The 18,805-nt window shown below is 40.2% G+C and overlaps 1 protein-coding gene across 11 annotated transcripts in view; it reads left to right on the plus strand.

The window, feature by feature from the left end:
* PUM2 (pumilio RNA binding family member 2) overlaps window positions 1-7,298 on the plus strand; it is a 99,618-nt gene extending 92,320 nt beyond the window's left edge. For all 11 annotated transcript variants that reach the window (XM_049651986.1, XM_049651984.1, XM_049651987.1 and 8 more), the window contains 5 exons: window positions 230-367; window positions 1,167-1,292; window positions 1,532-1,653; window positions 2,189-2,381; window positions 4,047-7,298. In XM_049651986.1, coding sequence (XP_049507943.1) covers window positions 230-367; window positions 1,167-1,292; window positions 1,532-1,653; window positions 2,189-2,381; window positions 4,047-4,178 — 711 coding nt within the window. In that variant the 3' untranslated portion in view covers window positions 4,179-7,298. The remainder of the gene's footprint in view (window positions 1-229; window positions 368-1,166; window positions 1,293-1,531; window positions 1,654-2,188; window positions 2,382-4,046) is intronic.
* Window positions 7,299-18,805: the final 11,507 nt, after the last annotated feature.

The raw sequence follows: 18,805 nt of genomic DNA on the forward strand, positions 1-18,805 counted from the left end.
CCAGGCGCCCCCCCTAGGTTATTTTTTAACAAGTGTCATTTACATTGCAATCCTACGAAATGTTTTGGTAACCATCTCAATTTCTGTTTGGAGGGGCAGGGAGTATGGATTTTAAACTTTGATATCTACAATATTGCCAACACATTTTTGAGTATACTTTTGTACTCTTTCTAATCCTGTTAACGTTTCTTGATGAGGTAATTTTTTAAATGTCATCTTCTCTTTGCAGAGTGAAATGGTAAAGGAGCTAGATGGTCATGTACTCAAATGTGTGAAAGATCAGAATGGAAACCATGTTGTACAAAAATGTATTGAATGTGTTCAGCCACAGTCACTACAGTTCATCATTGATGCTTTCAAAGGACAAGTAAGGTTTATTTTTGTCTTCTAATTAGCAGGGCATTCTTTTAGCATTGGAGTGTTAACACATTTTTCCGAAGTCACAAGATTATAATACCCAGTAATGACAGACAAAAATAGGAGACAAAACTGAATGTACAGTGATTTCTGCCTCTTTAATAGAGTGCGTCAATAGATAGCTTCATTTTTTTGAAGCTGAAAAATGTGGAAATAAAAGTTCAGTTGTGTTACTTTGTTTTGTTTTTAATTTTTTTTTAATCTTTATTTGTGAGCAAGAGAGAGAGTGTTAGCAAGGGAGGGGCAGAGAGAGGGAGACACAGAATTCAAAGCAGGCTTCAGGCTTGGAGCTGTCATCACAGAGGCCAATGCAGGGCTTGAACTCATTATCCGTGAAATCATGACCTGAACTGAAGTCAGACCCTTAACCAACTGAGCCACCCGGGCACCCCATCAATTGTATTACTTTGGGATCACAGCTATTAGAAACCCAACAGTGTTCTCCAGATTTTCGGGGAGAAGTAAAGGAGGGAAGAAGACTTAAGACTGTACAGTAAAACACAGAAAATAAATATCAATTAGTAACTAATACATATCTGGTTAGGTTCCTTTTGATCAAAATATCTGTTAGCTCCTGAATTGAGCACCTCACTTTCCAGTCTTTACCAATAGGATGGTAGTCATATTAGAGGTGACTCCCCACCCTTCTATTTTAGATTAATTCAGCATGTCATCAAAAACCTGTCTGCCTCATAGAACTTTCCAGAAATGCCAGATAAAGTAAATGTATTTCTTGCACTTGTCTTAAGGTGTTTGTACTTTCAACTCATCCTTACGGCTGCAGAGTGATCCAGCGCATCCTCGAGCATTGCACTGCAGAGCAGACTTTACCTATCTTAGAGGAACTCCACCAACATACAGAGCAGTTGGTACAGGTATGAACTCCGTAATAGTTGTCAATGTTTATGTGTTTCTGACAGTGGTTCAGAATATAGGGAAATGTAATTTTTCCTAAATTAACACACTGTAAAAACACACAGTAAGACAAAAAAGCTTCGTGTATTCTCCTGACTGTATACTACTGGATCTTCAGAAAAATAGTATCTTTCTAAAGAATAGTCATTATTTTTAAGGGGTGACTTAAGGAAAGTAATTTTTAAACATCTGTACTTAGGATCAGTATGGCAATTACGTTATTCAGCATGTCTTGGAACACGGTCGACCTGAAGACAAAAGCAAAATTGTTTCTGAAATCCGAGGAAAAGTCTTAGCCCTGAGTCAACACAAATTTGCCAGGTATTGCACTATTTTCTAATTCCAAGGGTCAGTTCTTTCAACTCTTTTATTAGTAAACAAATGCGTGTAGAATATGACATTCAAATATATGTTTCTTTTAGTAGAGGGAAAAAGCACATACAGACTATTCCTTTTATTCTTGAAGACTCCTCATGACAAATCCATCTGCCTATGTATATTCCATTTTTGAAGTCTGTATTCAGAAAATGATTGGTCTCCCCAAACCTATAAATGCAAATTAGTTTAGTGCTTATTAATGAAAGTCTCAGACCTTACTAATGACTTAGTCTCTAGTTTCCTCTTTGTAATTTTAATTTTAAGAGGCATGTAATTACACTTGTGAATATCCAGTATGGGTTACTCTATAATACTAATTCTTTTTTTTTGTTTGTTTTTGAAAGTAAAGGGTAAGAGAATACCATCTTCACTCTTTTGTCTTCCAATGTGTTAAGCAAGTTCTTTTAAAACCAAGGGAAATTTACTATAAAGGAAAAAGTAACAAAATAATTTTTTGTGTATATACTTGAATTTTTAGCAATGTAGTAGAAAAGTGTGTTACCCATGCCTCCCGTGCCGAGAGAGCTTTACTGATTGATGAAGTTTGCTGCCAGAATGATGGTGCTCACAGTGCCTTATACACCATGATGAAGGACCAGTATGCCAATTACGTGGTTCAGAAGATGATTGATATGGCTGAACCTGCCCAGAGAAAGATAATCATGCATAAGGTAATACAGCTTATAGCACTTAAAATAGATGATTCAATTTGTGTGACTTTCAGGATACAATTTTAACTTCCTAGGTTTTAATTTCCTCATGTGATGTAACTGGAGAAAAAAAATCTAAAATCAATGGATAACCTTTGACAAATGTAGGTATGGTGTACCCTTTTATTAAAATTCTTAAAGTAATCTCAGTAAAATCAAATTTATTTTTCATCTATTTAACCTGCCTTTAGCATTGCCCATCCCCATCTTATTGAGATATATTTGATTTGCCATGATACATGGGTTGAACATTGATTTTAAAATCTAATTAGGTTTTCTCACTAATGTAATGCATTTTTCTAAAGAGAATTTGGGTTTTTTTTTTTTAAGCATTTTTCTAAAGAGAATTTGGGGGTTTTTTTTGTTTTTTTTTTTTATCTCCGTCTTCTCTCTAGAATCTAGCTCATAAATTTCCATAGGAAAACTTACTGTTAAAATGAACACTAGATGTGGGGGTTTTGTGTGGCTCATTCAGAAACTTGATTCTGGCTGTGGTCATGATGTCACAGTTCCTGGGATCCAGCCCTGCATTGGGCTCTGTGCTAACAGCACAGAGCCTGCTTGGGATTATCCCTCTCCCTCTGCCCCTTCCCTGGTCGTCCATGTGCTCGCTCGCTCGCTCACTCCAAAGAAAAACTTAAAAAACAAAAAAGAAAAAGAAAACCCACTGGAAGAAATACTATATACTCCATGTTTTTGTAAATTTATTCATTAAGAAACCAGGGACAGATACATAACTTCTTTGGACCTCTTGTCATATAGAGAGAAGTAGATCATAATTTTTTTTTACCTTTTTAAAATTTAATATTTCTGCTTAAAAGTATATACATAGAAAAATTGTCTTCTTTTTAACAATTACATTAACCACTATCATCTTTATGACATTTGGATTGTTTCCAGGTTTTTAACTGTCATCAGCAGTGCTGTATGTGAATGTCTTTGCGTGATTAACTGTTTTGTAGGATAAATTCCTAGATGTGGAATTGTGGGGCAAGTATGTAAACATTTTACATGTTGATAGACACAGCCAGGTTTTGCTTTAAAAAAATCTGTACATGTTTGCACATCTATCCAAGATATAATAAGAATGCCTGTTTTGCCATCATCTCATCAATGCCAGTTATTTATAAACTTTTTGCCAGTCTGTGTGGAAGATAATGATATGATTCTAATGAGTAGTTTCATTTACATTTTAAAAACTATTAGTGAGATTTTGAACAATTTAAAATCACACATCACACATCTGATTGCTCATTTATGTCTTTTGCTCTATTTTCCCTATTGAATTTTTGTCTCCAACTTAAGCTAGAAAATTCTGCCTTCATCAACTTTTAAAGAACTTAATAATTCACTCGTGATGCTTCCCTGCTATGTTTGGAGCCCCGTCTACTATTTGCATATGTAACAGTTTAGAAGTAGTGGTTTGTTTATTCATTGGACAGTTTTGAGAGTATAATTGGAGAGATTGAGTAGGATGAACTACTTTCGAAAACAACTTTTCTTTAAAGGATTTGTATATTAAAATTCCAGTTATTCTTTCTAAGTCACCCAGATTTAGGAGTGCTTTTTTAAGAAACCAGAAACCAAAGTCACTTAGATTTACTAAGCAGATTATTTATTTTTCAGATTCGACCTCACATTACTACTTTGCGCAAATACACATATGGGAAGCATATACTGGCCAAGTTGGAAAAATATTATTTGAAAAATAGCCCAGATCTAGGGCCTATTGGAGGACCACCAAATGGAATGCTGTAAAGGAAAGAGAAAGAAGATGATGTAACCATGTGAAAAGAATGTTTCTTTTGTGAATTATCAAAACACAACTCAACTATGAATCTTCAAATTTTTTTTTAAAGCAAAACTATTTATTGACTTTATTCATCCATTTGTAAATTTTTTAAGGTTCTTGTGTATATTTGGGGGGGTGGGGGTGGTGAATTATAAATTATATTCAGCCCTGAGTGGAGACCTATCAGATTGGATTGCTGGCAAAGCACAGAATGCCTGTATATGATGTAACTATCAAAAAAAAAGCTGTCACATATTTTGTAAATTTTTACCTTGTAAAGTCACAAAAAATAGTTTTTAAAGGAAAAAGTACAGTATTCTTTTAATAAACTGGCTTGCAGTCTGGTAGGTCTACGGACCCCATAGCACAACAGGTTTATAGAGATGTATATAGAAATATAGTCCTTATTTTTTTTTTTTGTCCTTTGTGTGAAGCCTTTTATAACCAATTAACAATCAACTGCATAAATATTATTAATATTTTAAAAAGAAGGTTAAGTTGTATTTTGGTAATTCACAAACTATCATGCAAATAAAATCTCCGCAAGTAAGATAAGAATTAAATGATCTGAGATGAAAGAACTTACATTATTTACAATGCATATGGTTTCAATACAAATACTGCCCTAAAATGTCTCTGGCAATGTACAGAAGTATTGTATATACTTACATATGTAATTGTTGTAAGAGGTAAGAAAAAAAATCATGGTGACACTTCCATTCAGTTAAGTGCACTAAATGAAAAGTTAAGTCCCATTTTAACTTTTCAGTTTGGTTTGCAATCTGAGAAAGAGTAGAAATTTGTATATTGTTTTGCTTATAGGATTACAAGGACATGTTGAGGAAGTGTTGAGCTTTATTTTGCTTTTTCATAGTAGACTTTGCAAAAGTAGGAACCAGATAGAGGTGAAAAGGGGCCACTGAAAAGTGAATTTGATAGCTCAACATTTAAGCATGACTACATATTCAGATAGCTTTTTTTGCTTCCTATAAATATATGCATTGTGTGTGTAGTAATAGATGTAAGTTTACACTTTAAAAGCAAATCTTGTTTCAATGTTTATTATAAAAGCCTTGCTAATTTAGTAGTGATGCTTTCCTTGGTTGTACAGGTGTACATTTGTAAACCTTCATGCTGTAAATGGAATTTGTTTTATCTCTTTGGGAAACATTTGCATTTTAGTGTACATTTATGTCCCTGCCCTATTTGACCTGGCATATAGTGTTGTATAATGTAAATTTATTTCTCCAAATCGAGAGTGATTTTTTAAAAATTTTTTATCTTTATATGGTTTCAGAAGTATGAACCAGCTTTCTTTTTATTATTGTGGGAAACATTTTCTTTTATAACATAGTTGTTGACTCTGTTAATATGGACATACTAGGATTTGGATCACTTTCAAGAAGTCAGGGTATTGTGCATAATAGAAAGTATTGGACTGAGATTTTTGGTTACCATGGAGGCCAATGCTTTTTCCATCTTATTAAATGTGATGTGACTTTTTTCTTTGTACAGAAGAGTACTGTATTTTTGAATAGCCTATTCCCAAGTAAGAGCAAATCTGTATGATAACATTTTTTTCTCTGGACATAGGACATAACAGTAACATGATGTACATTTACAAGCGGCCTTATGTACATTTCCCAACAATCTTTTTAAGGCAAAATTGTGACCATATGTGTATAATTAAAATCGTTTTTAATCCTTTGCCTATGAAAATATTTTGGAAAAAAAAACTTGCTTTGTATATTCAGTTTCTGAAAGATAAAGAAAGTGCTTTGTATTTTGTTGAAGTCAGTATTTTGTATAAAACCATTTATGTTGACCCACTTCTGTTTAGTGCTGACAACTAATGAACCATGCTATCTCTTTCGATTGAACATGTAAAGGATTTTTTTATTAGAAGTCTGCAGAAGAAAAGCATTCTTCTGAGCACAATATTGAATATAAAGGTTTTATCACTTAGCTGTTCTTATCATGAACCTAAAAATAATGGCATAAAGTTTGGGGTGCCAGGCATACTTTTTCATGTTTGACTTTGAGTTATTCTAGTTTTCTAACCCAACATTCCATGTTGAGTCCATTACATCCAACCACTTGTCACTGTCCCCTCTCATAGTCCTACTGGTTCATCAGCATGTCCCAGTCAACAGTGGCAGTGCTCCCCCCACCCGTACAAAGCTGCTCTTTTCCCGTCCTAATTTGTTTTGCCAGCCTCAGAGTGTCTTGGCCCTGTGTCGAACTTTTGTTCCCAGTATCCACTCACAGTCGTGAGCTGATCATGATCCAAATCGTCCTTGTTGGAGATTGATAGTGACTTTCCTGGATTTGCACAGTTGAATTCCTGGCTTTCCTTTGTCCTGCAAACTTAGAAAGTCTTGGGGATAGCTGGGAAACTGAACCTTCTTCTTGGGGTTTTGATGTTCCCATGTATCCCAGTGTTGACACCCCAATCTTCCCAATACTTTGGGGCCTATTCTAGAAAAATATCTGTTGTTCTAGAAATTTTACAGTCTGCCATTTTGGTGCCCACCTCTCTGATTCCACCATTTAATAAGTTGGCATGGAGTTTTGCTAAACTCTGACATTTCAGAATAAAGAAACTTTAATTGGGCAGAACCACTTAGACTTCACTCTTGAGTGTCTCCTTTTGATAATGGATTGTTTCTGGACCAGTTTGTCTAAGTCCTGGCTCTTCTTGGTTCATATGAAATAATGTTATCTTCACTTTGTATATTATGTATAAATTAGAAAATGAAAAATGTGTGAATAACATTGTATGAAATAAACCTGGTCTTGTGTTTTTCTCTAGATAAAATACCCTTCTGTACCCCAATTATAATTCAGATTGCCCATTCAAGTTTACTCTGATTTAAGGAAAAGAAAATATTTTTATCCCATGGATGCTAATCTGGGGCTACTGATTACTCTGATGATATTCGTGTCTTTGATTAGTATTCAGGATCTCTAATTACATAGAGTGATTACACACTTCATAGGATGAAACTTTTAGGCTGTTTACTTGATAAAATGATACTTCTTCAAGGTTGTTTTCAGGATTAAATTAAATCACTTATCTTTACCTATAGGTGTTTGTTTCCTTTCCACATGAACTTTTAGAAACAGTGTTGTTTAAAGGAGAAGTGCAGTTTGCGTTCAGGCATGGATTTGGAATTTACCTGGTGATTCATAAACTTTGTGAACTTGTGTGTGTTAACTGATCTAAGGCTCAAGGCCACATCTGTACCATGGGTAGTACTACTTAGGTCACTGATTTTAAGAATTGAGAATATCTTAAATAGATACATAGATCCCAATTCTCAACTAATGCTAATACTATTTCCATTCACCTCTCCCTTCTATAGCTGTTTATTTTAAGCCATACAGATAATTTGATAGAATCCAGAGCGGAGGTCTACATAAAAATACATGGGAAAAGGAATTTTCATCATACACATTGTGCCAGTTTTAATTGTATCTTCGTCTGGTTCTGTTCTGAGCTGAAAGCAATCCTTCTGGAATTGTTGACCTATCCCACATCGTAGTGTTGAAATTAAAAGACCCTTGAAGAAATAAATATTACATCCTCCCACACTAGCTTACTGACCAAAGAAAAGTCCTAAAGTGACCTTGGCAGTAGTCGTTCCATTTGCCCTCCTGACAGTGATTTTTTCAGGAAGGTTGGGGTTCGGGGGAGAAGGGCAGAGGAACCCCAGAGGAGCAGTGTTCACAGTCTGTCTTATCTAGCTAACTTTAAAGGGCCTAGCTGATGTGATTTGGATGCTCCAGACGGTAAATTCCTCTGTGAACACAAGTGAGAAGGCCGGGAGCATGGTGTCACCAAGGCTCACTTCTAGGAGGCTGCAGGGCACGAGGGGGTCTCCATTTTCCGGTCCCTAGGGTGAGTGTAGGTTGTGTAATCTTGGGCAAACTTAACCCTTTAGGCTTCTGTGGTACCATCTGTAAAGTAGGAATACTGTCCTGATTGCCCACAGAACCTTGAATCTGAGGAGTACTTGATGGTAAGAACCTACGAGAACTGTAGGACAGATCCTACAGGAAGCTCAGAACTGGGTGGAAGTTTTATTGAATGTCATTTCCTCCATATCCTGTAGACAATTTCTCATTTCTTCTAGGTTTCAATCACAGAACTTGTTTTTCTCTAAATATTTACCAGGAACTTAAACCCTGTATTCCATTTGGTAGTTGAAGGAAGAAATTGGCTAGGTTGAGATTAATTCAAGTTTTCTTGGGCATCCAAGTGTAATGGTTCAGGGTCTGGACTCTGGAATTAGGTTTCCCAGATTCCAAATCTTTAGCTTTACATAGTTAGGCAAATGACTTCATCTTTTAAACCTCAGTTTCCTGATGTGTAGGTAACGGAAGTGAGACCTCCCTCCTAAAATTGTGAGAATTGGATGAGATAGGTTCTGTGCAGAGGCAGTGAGTGACTCCTAGTGAGTTAACAAAACTGTTGGGGGCTGGGGGAATATTTAAAAAAAATTTTTTAAGTTTATTTTCAGAGTGCAAGCAGGTACGAGGTAGAGGGATAGAATCCCAAACAGGGTCTGCATTGTCAGTGCTGAGCCCGTCGCGGGGCTTGATCCCAGGAACTGTGAAATCACGACCTCAACAGAGATCAAGAGTTGATCGCTTAACCAACTGAGCCACCCATGTGCCCTAATTGATTTAAAAGTAGCTTTGCCCTGATATGTCCAGCTTCCAGGATGATAATAAGGAGTTGTCATATCCTTGAGCAGTGGAGTGACAGGTGCAGTGCTATACAGAACTTGCCCACAAGTTGGGCAAAGCTGTGGAAGTAGTGGGAAACTGGAGAGAGGCCAAAGTCGGCAGTGGGAATTCCAGTTAGGAGTTCCATCACACGGCCAGCTCCAACCGCACCTAAGTCTCACCCGAGGCCTTTTATGGGAAGAAGCCCTGAAAAGATGGGTCTCAACACCTGGTGGGTCCCTTGTACAGCAGGGGCTAGGAGGAAAGCGTGTGGACCGCCCTGGAGGAGAAGGGGGATGTTTGGGAGCCTTCCCTGCCCCGACTTTGAAAGTCCCATTGTGACCTACAAGACACGTTCAGTTGAATAGAATGTACGAGGTTTCACTGAAGAGAATTCGAAAAGGCCAAAAATGTATCTTAGAAATACATCTATTTAGACATATATCTTAGACACGTTTAAAATACACTTCTTAACTCCTAGGTTAAAGAACTAAACTAATTTGGAATAAACCATTTGGGCCAACTTCAAAATGAGTAATAGTGCTATATATCAAAACTTGGGAGATTTGGGCCAAAGACCAGAGAAAAAATATTTAGCTAAGAAAGTCTGAAGATAATTTAAGAAGCTAGTAAAATAACAAAATTACCAAAAATGGTAGAAGGGATTAATAATAAACTTCACAAAAAAGGAATAGATTTGATTGGTTAAAAATGAGACATGCTTGGGACGTCTGGGTGGCACAGTCGGTTAAGCATCAGACTCTTGATCTCAGCTCAGGTTGTGATCTCAAGGTTTGAGTTCAAGCCCTGCCAAGGGGCTCTGCACTGATGACACGGAGCCTGCTTGGGATTCTCTCTCTCTGACCCTCCCCTGCTTGTGTGTTCACTCGCTCGCTCTCTCAAAATAGATAAACATTAAAAAGAAAAACTCTTTAAAAAAAAAACAAAACCCACAAAGTTGAAGGAAGGTCTCACATGGCCTGATATCAAAACCTACTGTAACCAAAACAGTGTTTGGATGTTAACCACACATTGTGATTGATCATTTTGCAGTATATACAAATAACTGCATGTTATACACCTGAAACTAATATACTGTTATGTGTCAATTATACCTCAATTTTTCACAGAAATTTGTGGTACTAGATAAAGACAAACATACAGATCTATAGGAAAGAATAAAGAGCCCAGAAGTAAACCCTTGCATATATGGTCAAATGATCTTCAACATTGAATGCCAAGAACATGCAATAGGGAAAGGAAATGGTGTTGGGAAAATAGGATATCCTCTTGCAAAAGAATGAAGTTGGACCCTTACTTACACCAAACACAAAAATTGGATTAAAGCTCAAAATGGATTAAAGCCCCAAATGAAAGACCTAAAACTATAAAACTCCTAGAAGAAAACATGAGAAAAGCTTCATGGCTTTGGGGTTGGCAATCATTTTTTGCATATGACACTAAAAGTTCAAACAACAAAGCAAAAATAGATAAGTGAGGCTGCATCAAACTTAAAATCATCTGTGCAGCAAAGGGAATAATCCAAGTGGAAAGGCACTGAATGGGGGAAAACGTTTGCAAATCATGTATCTGATAAGGGGTCAATATCCAGAACATACAAAGAACTACAAGCCAAGAAGAAAAAAAAACCCAACCGGATTAAAAACTCAGCAAAGGGGGCGCCTGGGTGGCTCAGTCGGTTGGGCGTCCGACTTCGGCTCGGGTCATGATCTCGCGGTCCGTGAGTTCGAGCCCCACATCGGGCTCTGGGCTGACAGCTCAGAGCCTGGAACCTGCTTTGGATTCTGTGTCTCCCTCTCTCTCTGACCCTCCCCTGCTCATGCTCTGTCTCTCTCTGTCTCAAAAATAAATAAATGTTAAAAAAAAAAAAATTAAAAAAAAAAAAAAAACTCAGCAAAGGAAGTGAATTTCTCCAAAGATGATGTACAAATGTCCAACAAGCTTATGAAAAAAGATGCTGAATATCACTAATCATTAGGTAACCACAAATCAAAGCCACAATGGGATATCACTGATCATGGCTACTGTCAAACAGAAAATAGCAAGTCTTAGGATGTGCATAAACTGGAAGCCTTGTGCCCTGTTGGGAATGTCAAAGGGTGCAGCTGCTATTGTAAACAGTTTGGCGATTACTCAAAATATTAAAAATTACCATATGACTCAGCAATCCTTCTTCTGGGTCTATATGTTTAAAAGAATTGAAAGTAGGGGGTGCCTGGGTGGCTAAAAGCGTCCAACTTTGGCTCAGGTCATGATCTCACAGTTCATGAGTTCAAGCCCCACATTGGAGTTGCTGCTGTCAGCACAGAACCCGCTTCAGATCCTCTCGCCCCCTCTCTGCCTCTCCCCTCTCAAAAATAAACATTAAAAGAAAATTGAAGTAGGATTTTGAAGAGATATTTGTATGCCCGTGTTCATAGTAGCATTATTCACAACGACCAAAAGGTAGAAACAATCTATCAATGGACGGATGAATAAACAAAATGTGGTATACATACAATGGAATATTGTTCAGCCTTAAGAAGGAAGGAGAGAGGGAACGCACGCAAGGGAGAGGAGCAGAGGGAAAGAGAATCTCAAGCAGGCTCCATGCCCATGTAGGGCATGGATCCCACAACCCTGGGATCATGACCTGAGCCAAAATCAAGAGCCCACGCTCAACTGACTAAGGCATCCAGGCACCCCAGGAAGGAGGTTTTGACACAGGCTGCAACATGAAGGAACTTGACATTATAGTATGTGACACCACAAAAAGACATACTGTCTGATTCCCCTCATATGAAGTTATTTAAAGTAGTTTATAAAAACAGAACAGTGGTTTCCAGGGACTGAGGGAGAAGTAAACAAAGAGTTACTGTTTAATGGGTGTAGAATTTCAGCTTTGCATGATGAAAAAGTTCTGGAGATCTGCATAACAATGAGTGAGTATACTTACTACTGAAATGTACACCTAAAGATGATCAAGATGGCAAAAAAGAAAAAAAAAAAAAGGTTGGGGGGATCAAAGGAAAAAGAGGAGAGTCAAAGATATAACCTTAGGGGCACCTGGGTGGCTCAGTCAGTTGGGTGTCCAACTTCAGCTCAGGTCATGATCTCACAGTTCCTGAGTTCGAGCCCCACATCGGGGGCCTGCTTCGGATTCTGTGGCTCCCTCTTTCTGCCCCTTCCCTGCTCACACTCCGTCTCTCTCAAAAATAAAAATAAAGATTAAAAAGAAAAAAAAAAAAGATACACTCTTAAAATAAAGGCATGAGCCCAGACTGTTTAAAGGGCAAGTTCTGTAAATCTTCAAGGAACATATAATTCCTAGTTTATATAAAATTTTACAGAGTGTGGACAACAGTGAAAATTTCCCAGGTTATTCTACAAAACTAAAACAACCTTGGAGACAAAACAGAACTATAGTGCACACAAGCTATAACCATGAGCTATATTCATTTATGCAGAATTCCTAAGTCATGTGTAAGGAAGTCTTACCATATGACCTATGCTCCTAGCTATTTACCCAAAAATGAGTTGAAAACTTAGGCCCACACGAAAGATGGGACACAGATGTTTACAGCAGCTTTATTCATAACTGCCCAAATTTTGAAGCAAACAAGATGTCCCTCAGTAGGTGAGTGGATAAACAAATGGATACATTCAGACAATGGAATATTAGTCAGCAATAGAAAGAAATGAGCTATCAAACCGTGAAAGGACATGGAGGAAACTGAAATGCATATCGCTCAGTGAAAAGAAGCCCATCGGAAAAGGCTGCATACCAGATTCCAACCATATGATGTTCTGGAAAAGGCAAAACTATGGAGACCGTAAGAAGGTAAAAGGTTGCCAAGAGTTGTGGGGATGGGGCGGGTGGGGAGGAAGGGATCAGTAGATGGAACAGAGGGGATTTTTAAAAATTTCCCCCCAGTGTAGTCATTTCCAGCTGGCAGCGGTTTCACCTGGGGAGAAAACAAGCTGTCCAAGTTAAGGAAGGTCCTTTCCAGTCTCCACGGAGGTCAGTTTTGATCCTGAAATCATGAGCTGGTACCAGAGGCAACAGCAGCAATAGCTGGAAAGTATAAAATACTTGCTATGTGCCAGGAGCCAGGTGCTCTACATATATTATCCCATCCCCCCTCATGACGGTGTGAGGAAGGGACTAGTCTTAGATGCCTTTTACAGATGACAAAGCTAAGGCTTAGAGGGCTTGTGTGACTTGCCCAGGGAGGCAGGGCCAGAGGTCAACTGCAGTCTCATGCCAGAGCCTCTTGGAAGTCGACTCCCGCAGGGCCCAGGAGGTGGTGAATGTCCTAGAAATGCATACATGTCATGAGTCGCGGCTTTAGCTGGTCCTTGCCACAACGGGAGGGGGGTCCAGTGTTACTAGCTCTTCTGATTCTTTTAGAAAATCCGAAATCTGGATTCGTACGTGTGATTTCCTTATGGAAATGTCTCTTTTAGAAAAACACTGTTAAGGGCAAAACATTTCTACAGGCCAAATGCAGCCCTGGGGGCTGTTTGGTGTGCAACCTGTGATGAGTACAGGGTTTACCTTCTATCTGAGGAGAGAACTTGCCACACTCAGGCACTACACGCACATCCCTGCACCCACATCACACCCTGCCTTCTACGGCCCGGCTGCTGTGAGCTCCTTCCCCTTCAGAGCCCACCCCAGCGTCTCCCCTGGGGCCTTGGAATGCCTAACTTCTCCAACAGTGCTATTTACCAGGCCTGGTGCCAGGGGGAGTGCTAAGTGCTGTCACAACGAGCTGAGTTCAGAAGGCTTAGGTGCGCCCCGGGCCCAGGTCGCAGGGGAGGGGGCTGTGAAGATGAGTTTCTACACACCTTTCCCAGGTGCACCATCACAGCCCCAGTGCCGCTAACGTGTGCCGGGCACCGTGCTGAACCTTTCACGGTGCTTCTCTCCTTTTACCCTCCCGACACCTCTCTGAGTAGGTACTAGTATGTCCCCAATTCATAGGGGAGCAAATCAAAGCACAGAGAGGCTAAGTTACTTGCTCGAGGCCACACAGCTAAGGTGGTCTAAGAATGTGGAGGAGGAATTGCAACTGGTGGCCGCCTGAGATGGTGGGGGTGAGCGAGACAGACGTGGCCCTCAGCTTCCCGGCCCCTAACAACCTCGGCACAAGCACCCCTTGCCGACACGGAGCTGAGTCAGGGAAAGCCCTTTGGCTTCTCTGAAGCCAGGTCGTTGGGAGGCGGGGACAGGCTGCTGTGGGCCGAGCAGCCCCGCCCCAGGAAGTGGCTCAGGATGAATCAGTCTGGCGGCACCTGGGAGGGTGAGACTGGTTGGCATACCTGCCTGCCTGAGAGCTTCCTGTCCAAGCCTCCAATGAAGGCTGCTGCAGAGGTGGAGCCGGGCAGCACTGCAGCTCTGGACACGTTTATCAAATGAATGAACTACCGTCCACCTTCCTCAAAAAAAAAGCTATCTTTATAGACAAAGAGTCCTCAGGTCTCCCTAGGGTGGTGGCGTGGGTAGCATCAGATGATAAACACGGTCCCCCAAGGGGACGGCTTTGGGGAAGGAACTCTGGTTTGGACGTGGAAATTCCAGTGCTATTTACAGAGGATGTGTTTATTCTCTTTTTTTCTCCTGCTGACATCCTAGCAAATATCAGACTCAACTTCAACGGCAAGCAAAACTATACATCAGAAATGGGCAGGTAGCATAATGGTGAGGCAGGGCGTGGGGATGGTGACAGAGAAGCAGGACGTAGAGTCCAAGATGGTCACAATCCCCCAGGCACCCAGTGTTTTAGAGCCGCCTGAGCACAAAGGTGCCAACGGTACATGTAGTTACACAGTTCCCAATATCCGTGAAAACATGTAAGTTTCATGGAAGAAACAAAAATTTCCCATGGGCCTCTCATTCTTCGTGTGTCACTTTGGACTCCAGCACAGCCCCACTGAGGACTGGGGTGAGGGCTTCCTGTGGAGCCCCCTCTGCATGCCTGCCACCTGCTGAGCATGGTCCCCAGCAGTGTGAGCAGAACAGACTGTATGGGCTTCACATTCTGAAAACACCCCATCGCGTGAACAGCCTATTTCTCATCAAGACTTCTTTTGGGGACCGAGGTTGTTAGGTGACTTGAGTCAAATCCAAAATTTAAGACAGTCCAGCACTGGGGAGCTGGTGGGGTCGTATCATGGGCAGCATCTTTGGAACTATCCCCCTCTCCCTCCTCCCCCCACACAACTGTCCTCCCCACACTCTCTTGGGTTACATGCAGGAGGCCAAATTGACCAGAGTATTGTCAGAGTTAGATTCTCTGGCAAGGGGTGGAAAATCCAGGATAACAGTTTTTGAAGCAACGCAGAGGTCCATCATCCACACGTGTGCATGGGCAGGGCAAGGCTGGTGTGCCGCCTCACTGGCTGGGCACCCGACGCTCCTAACCTGGTCCTCTGCCAGGCATGGTCTCTGTTCTCAAGTTCACTTCCTGTCCAAGATGACTGCTCCAGCTGTAGCCATATCTGCATCCCAACCAGGAGGAAAGAAAAAAGGAAAGAAGGAACTGTTCTTCCCTTTGACGCTCCCTGAACGTATGTACAACCGTCTCTGCTCGTTCCCTGAATGTACATATGACCATCTCTGCTCATGTCCCATCATCAGGCAGCTACATAGAGCTGTGGTGATGCTGGGAAAGAGAATCTTCATTTTGGATGGCCAAAGGGCCAGTTGAAATTTAGGTGTTCTTTTACTGAAAAAGGAGAAGAAAACAAATATAGGAAGCAACGAGTGGTATCTGCTCAGGCAGTCAGCAATAAAAGGCTCCATGTTTCATAATGGTAGGGCCATTCAAAATCAAATGACAACGAGATATTTTACTTGCAATCAGAGTGGCAAAATATAAAAGGCCCAATAAATGCCAGGTCATACAGAGGATGTAGAAAAATGGGCACTCTCATAACTGCTGCTGAGAGTATAAATTGCTATGGACCCTTTTGGAGAGCAATTTGCTTAGAGAAATTAGAGCAATTCCTAACAAAGCTCAATATATTTGTACCTTAAACCCAGCTCTATCTACTCTTAGAGAAAGTCTCTGCACGCACTCAAGGAGAAAAGCACAAGAATTGATTGCAATGTTGTGTATAATATTGAAAAACTGGAAACAACCAAATGTCCATGGATAAATAAACCGTGGTATATGCATACAATAAATGATAATGCAGCAGTTAAGATAAGTGACCCAGAGCCGCCACATGTATCAACATGGCTAAAGGAGAAGACTCCATTGTAATGTTTCATTTCATACAAAAATAATAAAAAGAGAAGAAAGAAGATCCTGTTCAGATTAAACTGAGTGGTAGTCACATAGGTCTTCATTATATTATTATTTTGGGGGGATTGCAACTGAGGTGGGGTTCTTTTGCATTCTTTTTTATCGTAAAATATACACAATGCAAAATTTATGATTTCAACAATTTTAAGTGTACAACTCAGTAGCATTAAGTGCATTCATGTTGTGCAACCATCACCACCTTCCCTCTCTAGACCTTTTTTCATCTTCCCAAACTAAGACTCCATACCTGGTAAGCAATAATGTCCCATTCCCTCCTCCCTTCAAACCCAAGCAAAGACTACTGTTCTATTTTCTGTCTCTATAAATTTGACTACTTCAGAAACCTCACATAAATGGAATCAGACAGTATTTGTCCTTTTGTGACTGACTGGTTTATTTCACTTAGCATAAAGTCTTCAAGGTTCATCAATGTTATAGCATGAATCGGAATTTCCTTCCTTTTTATGGCAGAATGATATTCCCACTTTATATTTACACCACATTTTGTTTATCCACTCATCTGTCAGTGGCTACAAGGGTGGCTTCCACCTTTTAGCTGTTGTGAATAATGCTGCTGTGAATACAGGTGTGCAAATATTTGTCTGAGTCCCTGATTTTAATTCTTTTAGTATAGACCCAGAAGTGAAATTGCTAGATCATATGGTAATTGTTTTTAATTTTTTGAGGAACATTATTCTTTATTATATGTTTGAAATGGTCCACAATAAAACAATTAACTGTCTTTAAAATGTTTCATGACAAGGGGCGCCTGGGTGGCTCAGTTAGTTAAGTGTCTGACTTCAGCTCAGGTCATGATTTTGTGGTTGGTGAGTTTGAGCCCAACGCCCAGCTCTCTGTGCTGACAGCTCAGAGCCTGGAGCCTGCTTGGGATTCTGTGTCTCCTCTCTCTGCCCCTTGCCTGCTCACACTCTTTCTCTCTCTCTTTCTTAAAAATAAATAAACATTTAAAAAAAATGTTTCATGACAAGAAGTTACTCTGTCTTAGTAAAAAGTTGTGTTTTTACCATCTTGAAGTAAGAATGCCCTTACATGCGTCAGATATTCTTTGGGAAGTCCTTGACATTGGCTCCCCCGAATTCAAGCCCCTTGAAGGTTAATCTGCACCCATTCTGATACTCAAGCTCTGCTTGCCAGTCATGGCTTCAGGTGGGTGTGGAACCAGTTCCGGCCAGTGAGATGGGAAAAGAAGCCACCTGGGTGGCTCGGTCGGTTGAGCATCCCACTCTTGATTTCCGACTGAGGTCATGATCTCACAGTTCGTGGGTTGGAGCCCCGCATCGGGCTCCGCACTGACAGTGTAGAGCCTGCTTGGAATTCTCTTTGTCTCCCTCTCTCTCTGCCCCTCCCCTGCTTGCACATTCTCTCTCAAAATAAATAAATAAACTTAAAAAAAAAAGAAGTGTAGGGGAGATGACCTCATTTCTGGACGTGGCTGTATTAGCTGAGATGGCTGGAAACACTTCAGCCATCTTGCCACCAGGCTGAGGGTGGAGCCACACCAGGACGGTGGCTGTTTTGGTTGTACCATTAGTAATGCAGGTAAGGTACATGCAATAAACGTCCTATTATTCCAGCTGCTTGAGGGGAAGCTATTAGGTAAGGTTAAAAACATCTCCACTGGGGCTCCTGGGTGGCGCAGTCGGTTAAGCGTCCGACTTCAGCCAGGTCACGATCTCGCGGTCCGTGAGTTCGAGCCCCGCGTCAGGCTCTGGGCTGATGGCTCGGAGCCTGGAGCCTGTTTCCGATTCTGTGTCTCCTTCTCTCTCTGCCCCTCCCCCGTTCATGCTCTGTCTCTCTCTGTCCCAAAAATAAATAAAAAAAACGTTGAAAAAGAAAAATTAAAAAAAAAAAAATCTCCACTGATTTAATAAATAACTTCTAAAGTAAAGAATTAAACAAGTAATATGTATATATTGTCATTTAATAAATTAATATTATAGAGTAAACTTAAAAATTCTCCTATAACTGTCCCCACCCCATTTTCCTCCCCTATAGGAGAAATGTATTATGTATAATAGTCTGTACATTACACACATGTTTTTCTTATAAGAAAATTGTGGCCAGACTATATATAGATCACTCTTTAACTTGCCTTTTTCACCTAAAAACAAGCTTTGAAAAATGTCCCATGTGAAGACTGCTTTATTTAAAAAAAATTTTTTTTTAACATTTATTTTTGAGACAGAGACAGAGCATGAACAGGGGAGGAGCAGAGAGAGAGGGAGACACAGAATCTGAAACAGGCTCCAGGCTCTGAGCTATCAGCACAGAGCCCGACGCGGGGCTCGAACTCACAGACCGTGAGATCATGACCTGAGCCGAAGTCGGACGCTTAACCAACCAAGCCACCCAGACGCCCCAAGACTGCTTTATTTTAAAAAGTGTTGTATAGTTTTCCACCGTGTGGGAATATCCACATTTATTTCATTTCTTCTTTACTGATGAACATGTAAACATGCCTCTTGGGACACTGGTGAAAATACTCCTGAAAAATAAATTCACTGGGGCAGAGTCCCTGAGTTGAAGGC

This window comes from Panthera uncia (assembly GCF_023721935.1).
Source record: "Panthera uncia isolate 11264 chromosome A3 unlocalized genomic scaffold, Puncia_PCG_1.0 HiC_scaffold_12, whole genome shotgun sequence".
In the NCBI taxonomy this organism is placed as follows: domain Eukaryota; kingdom Metazoa; phylum Chordata; class Mammalia; order Carnivora; family Felidae; genus Panthera; species Panthera uncia.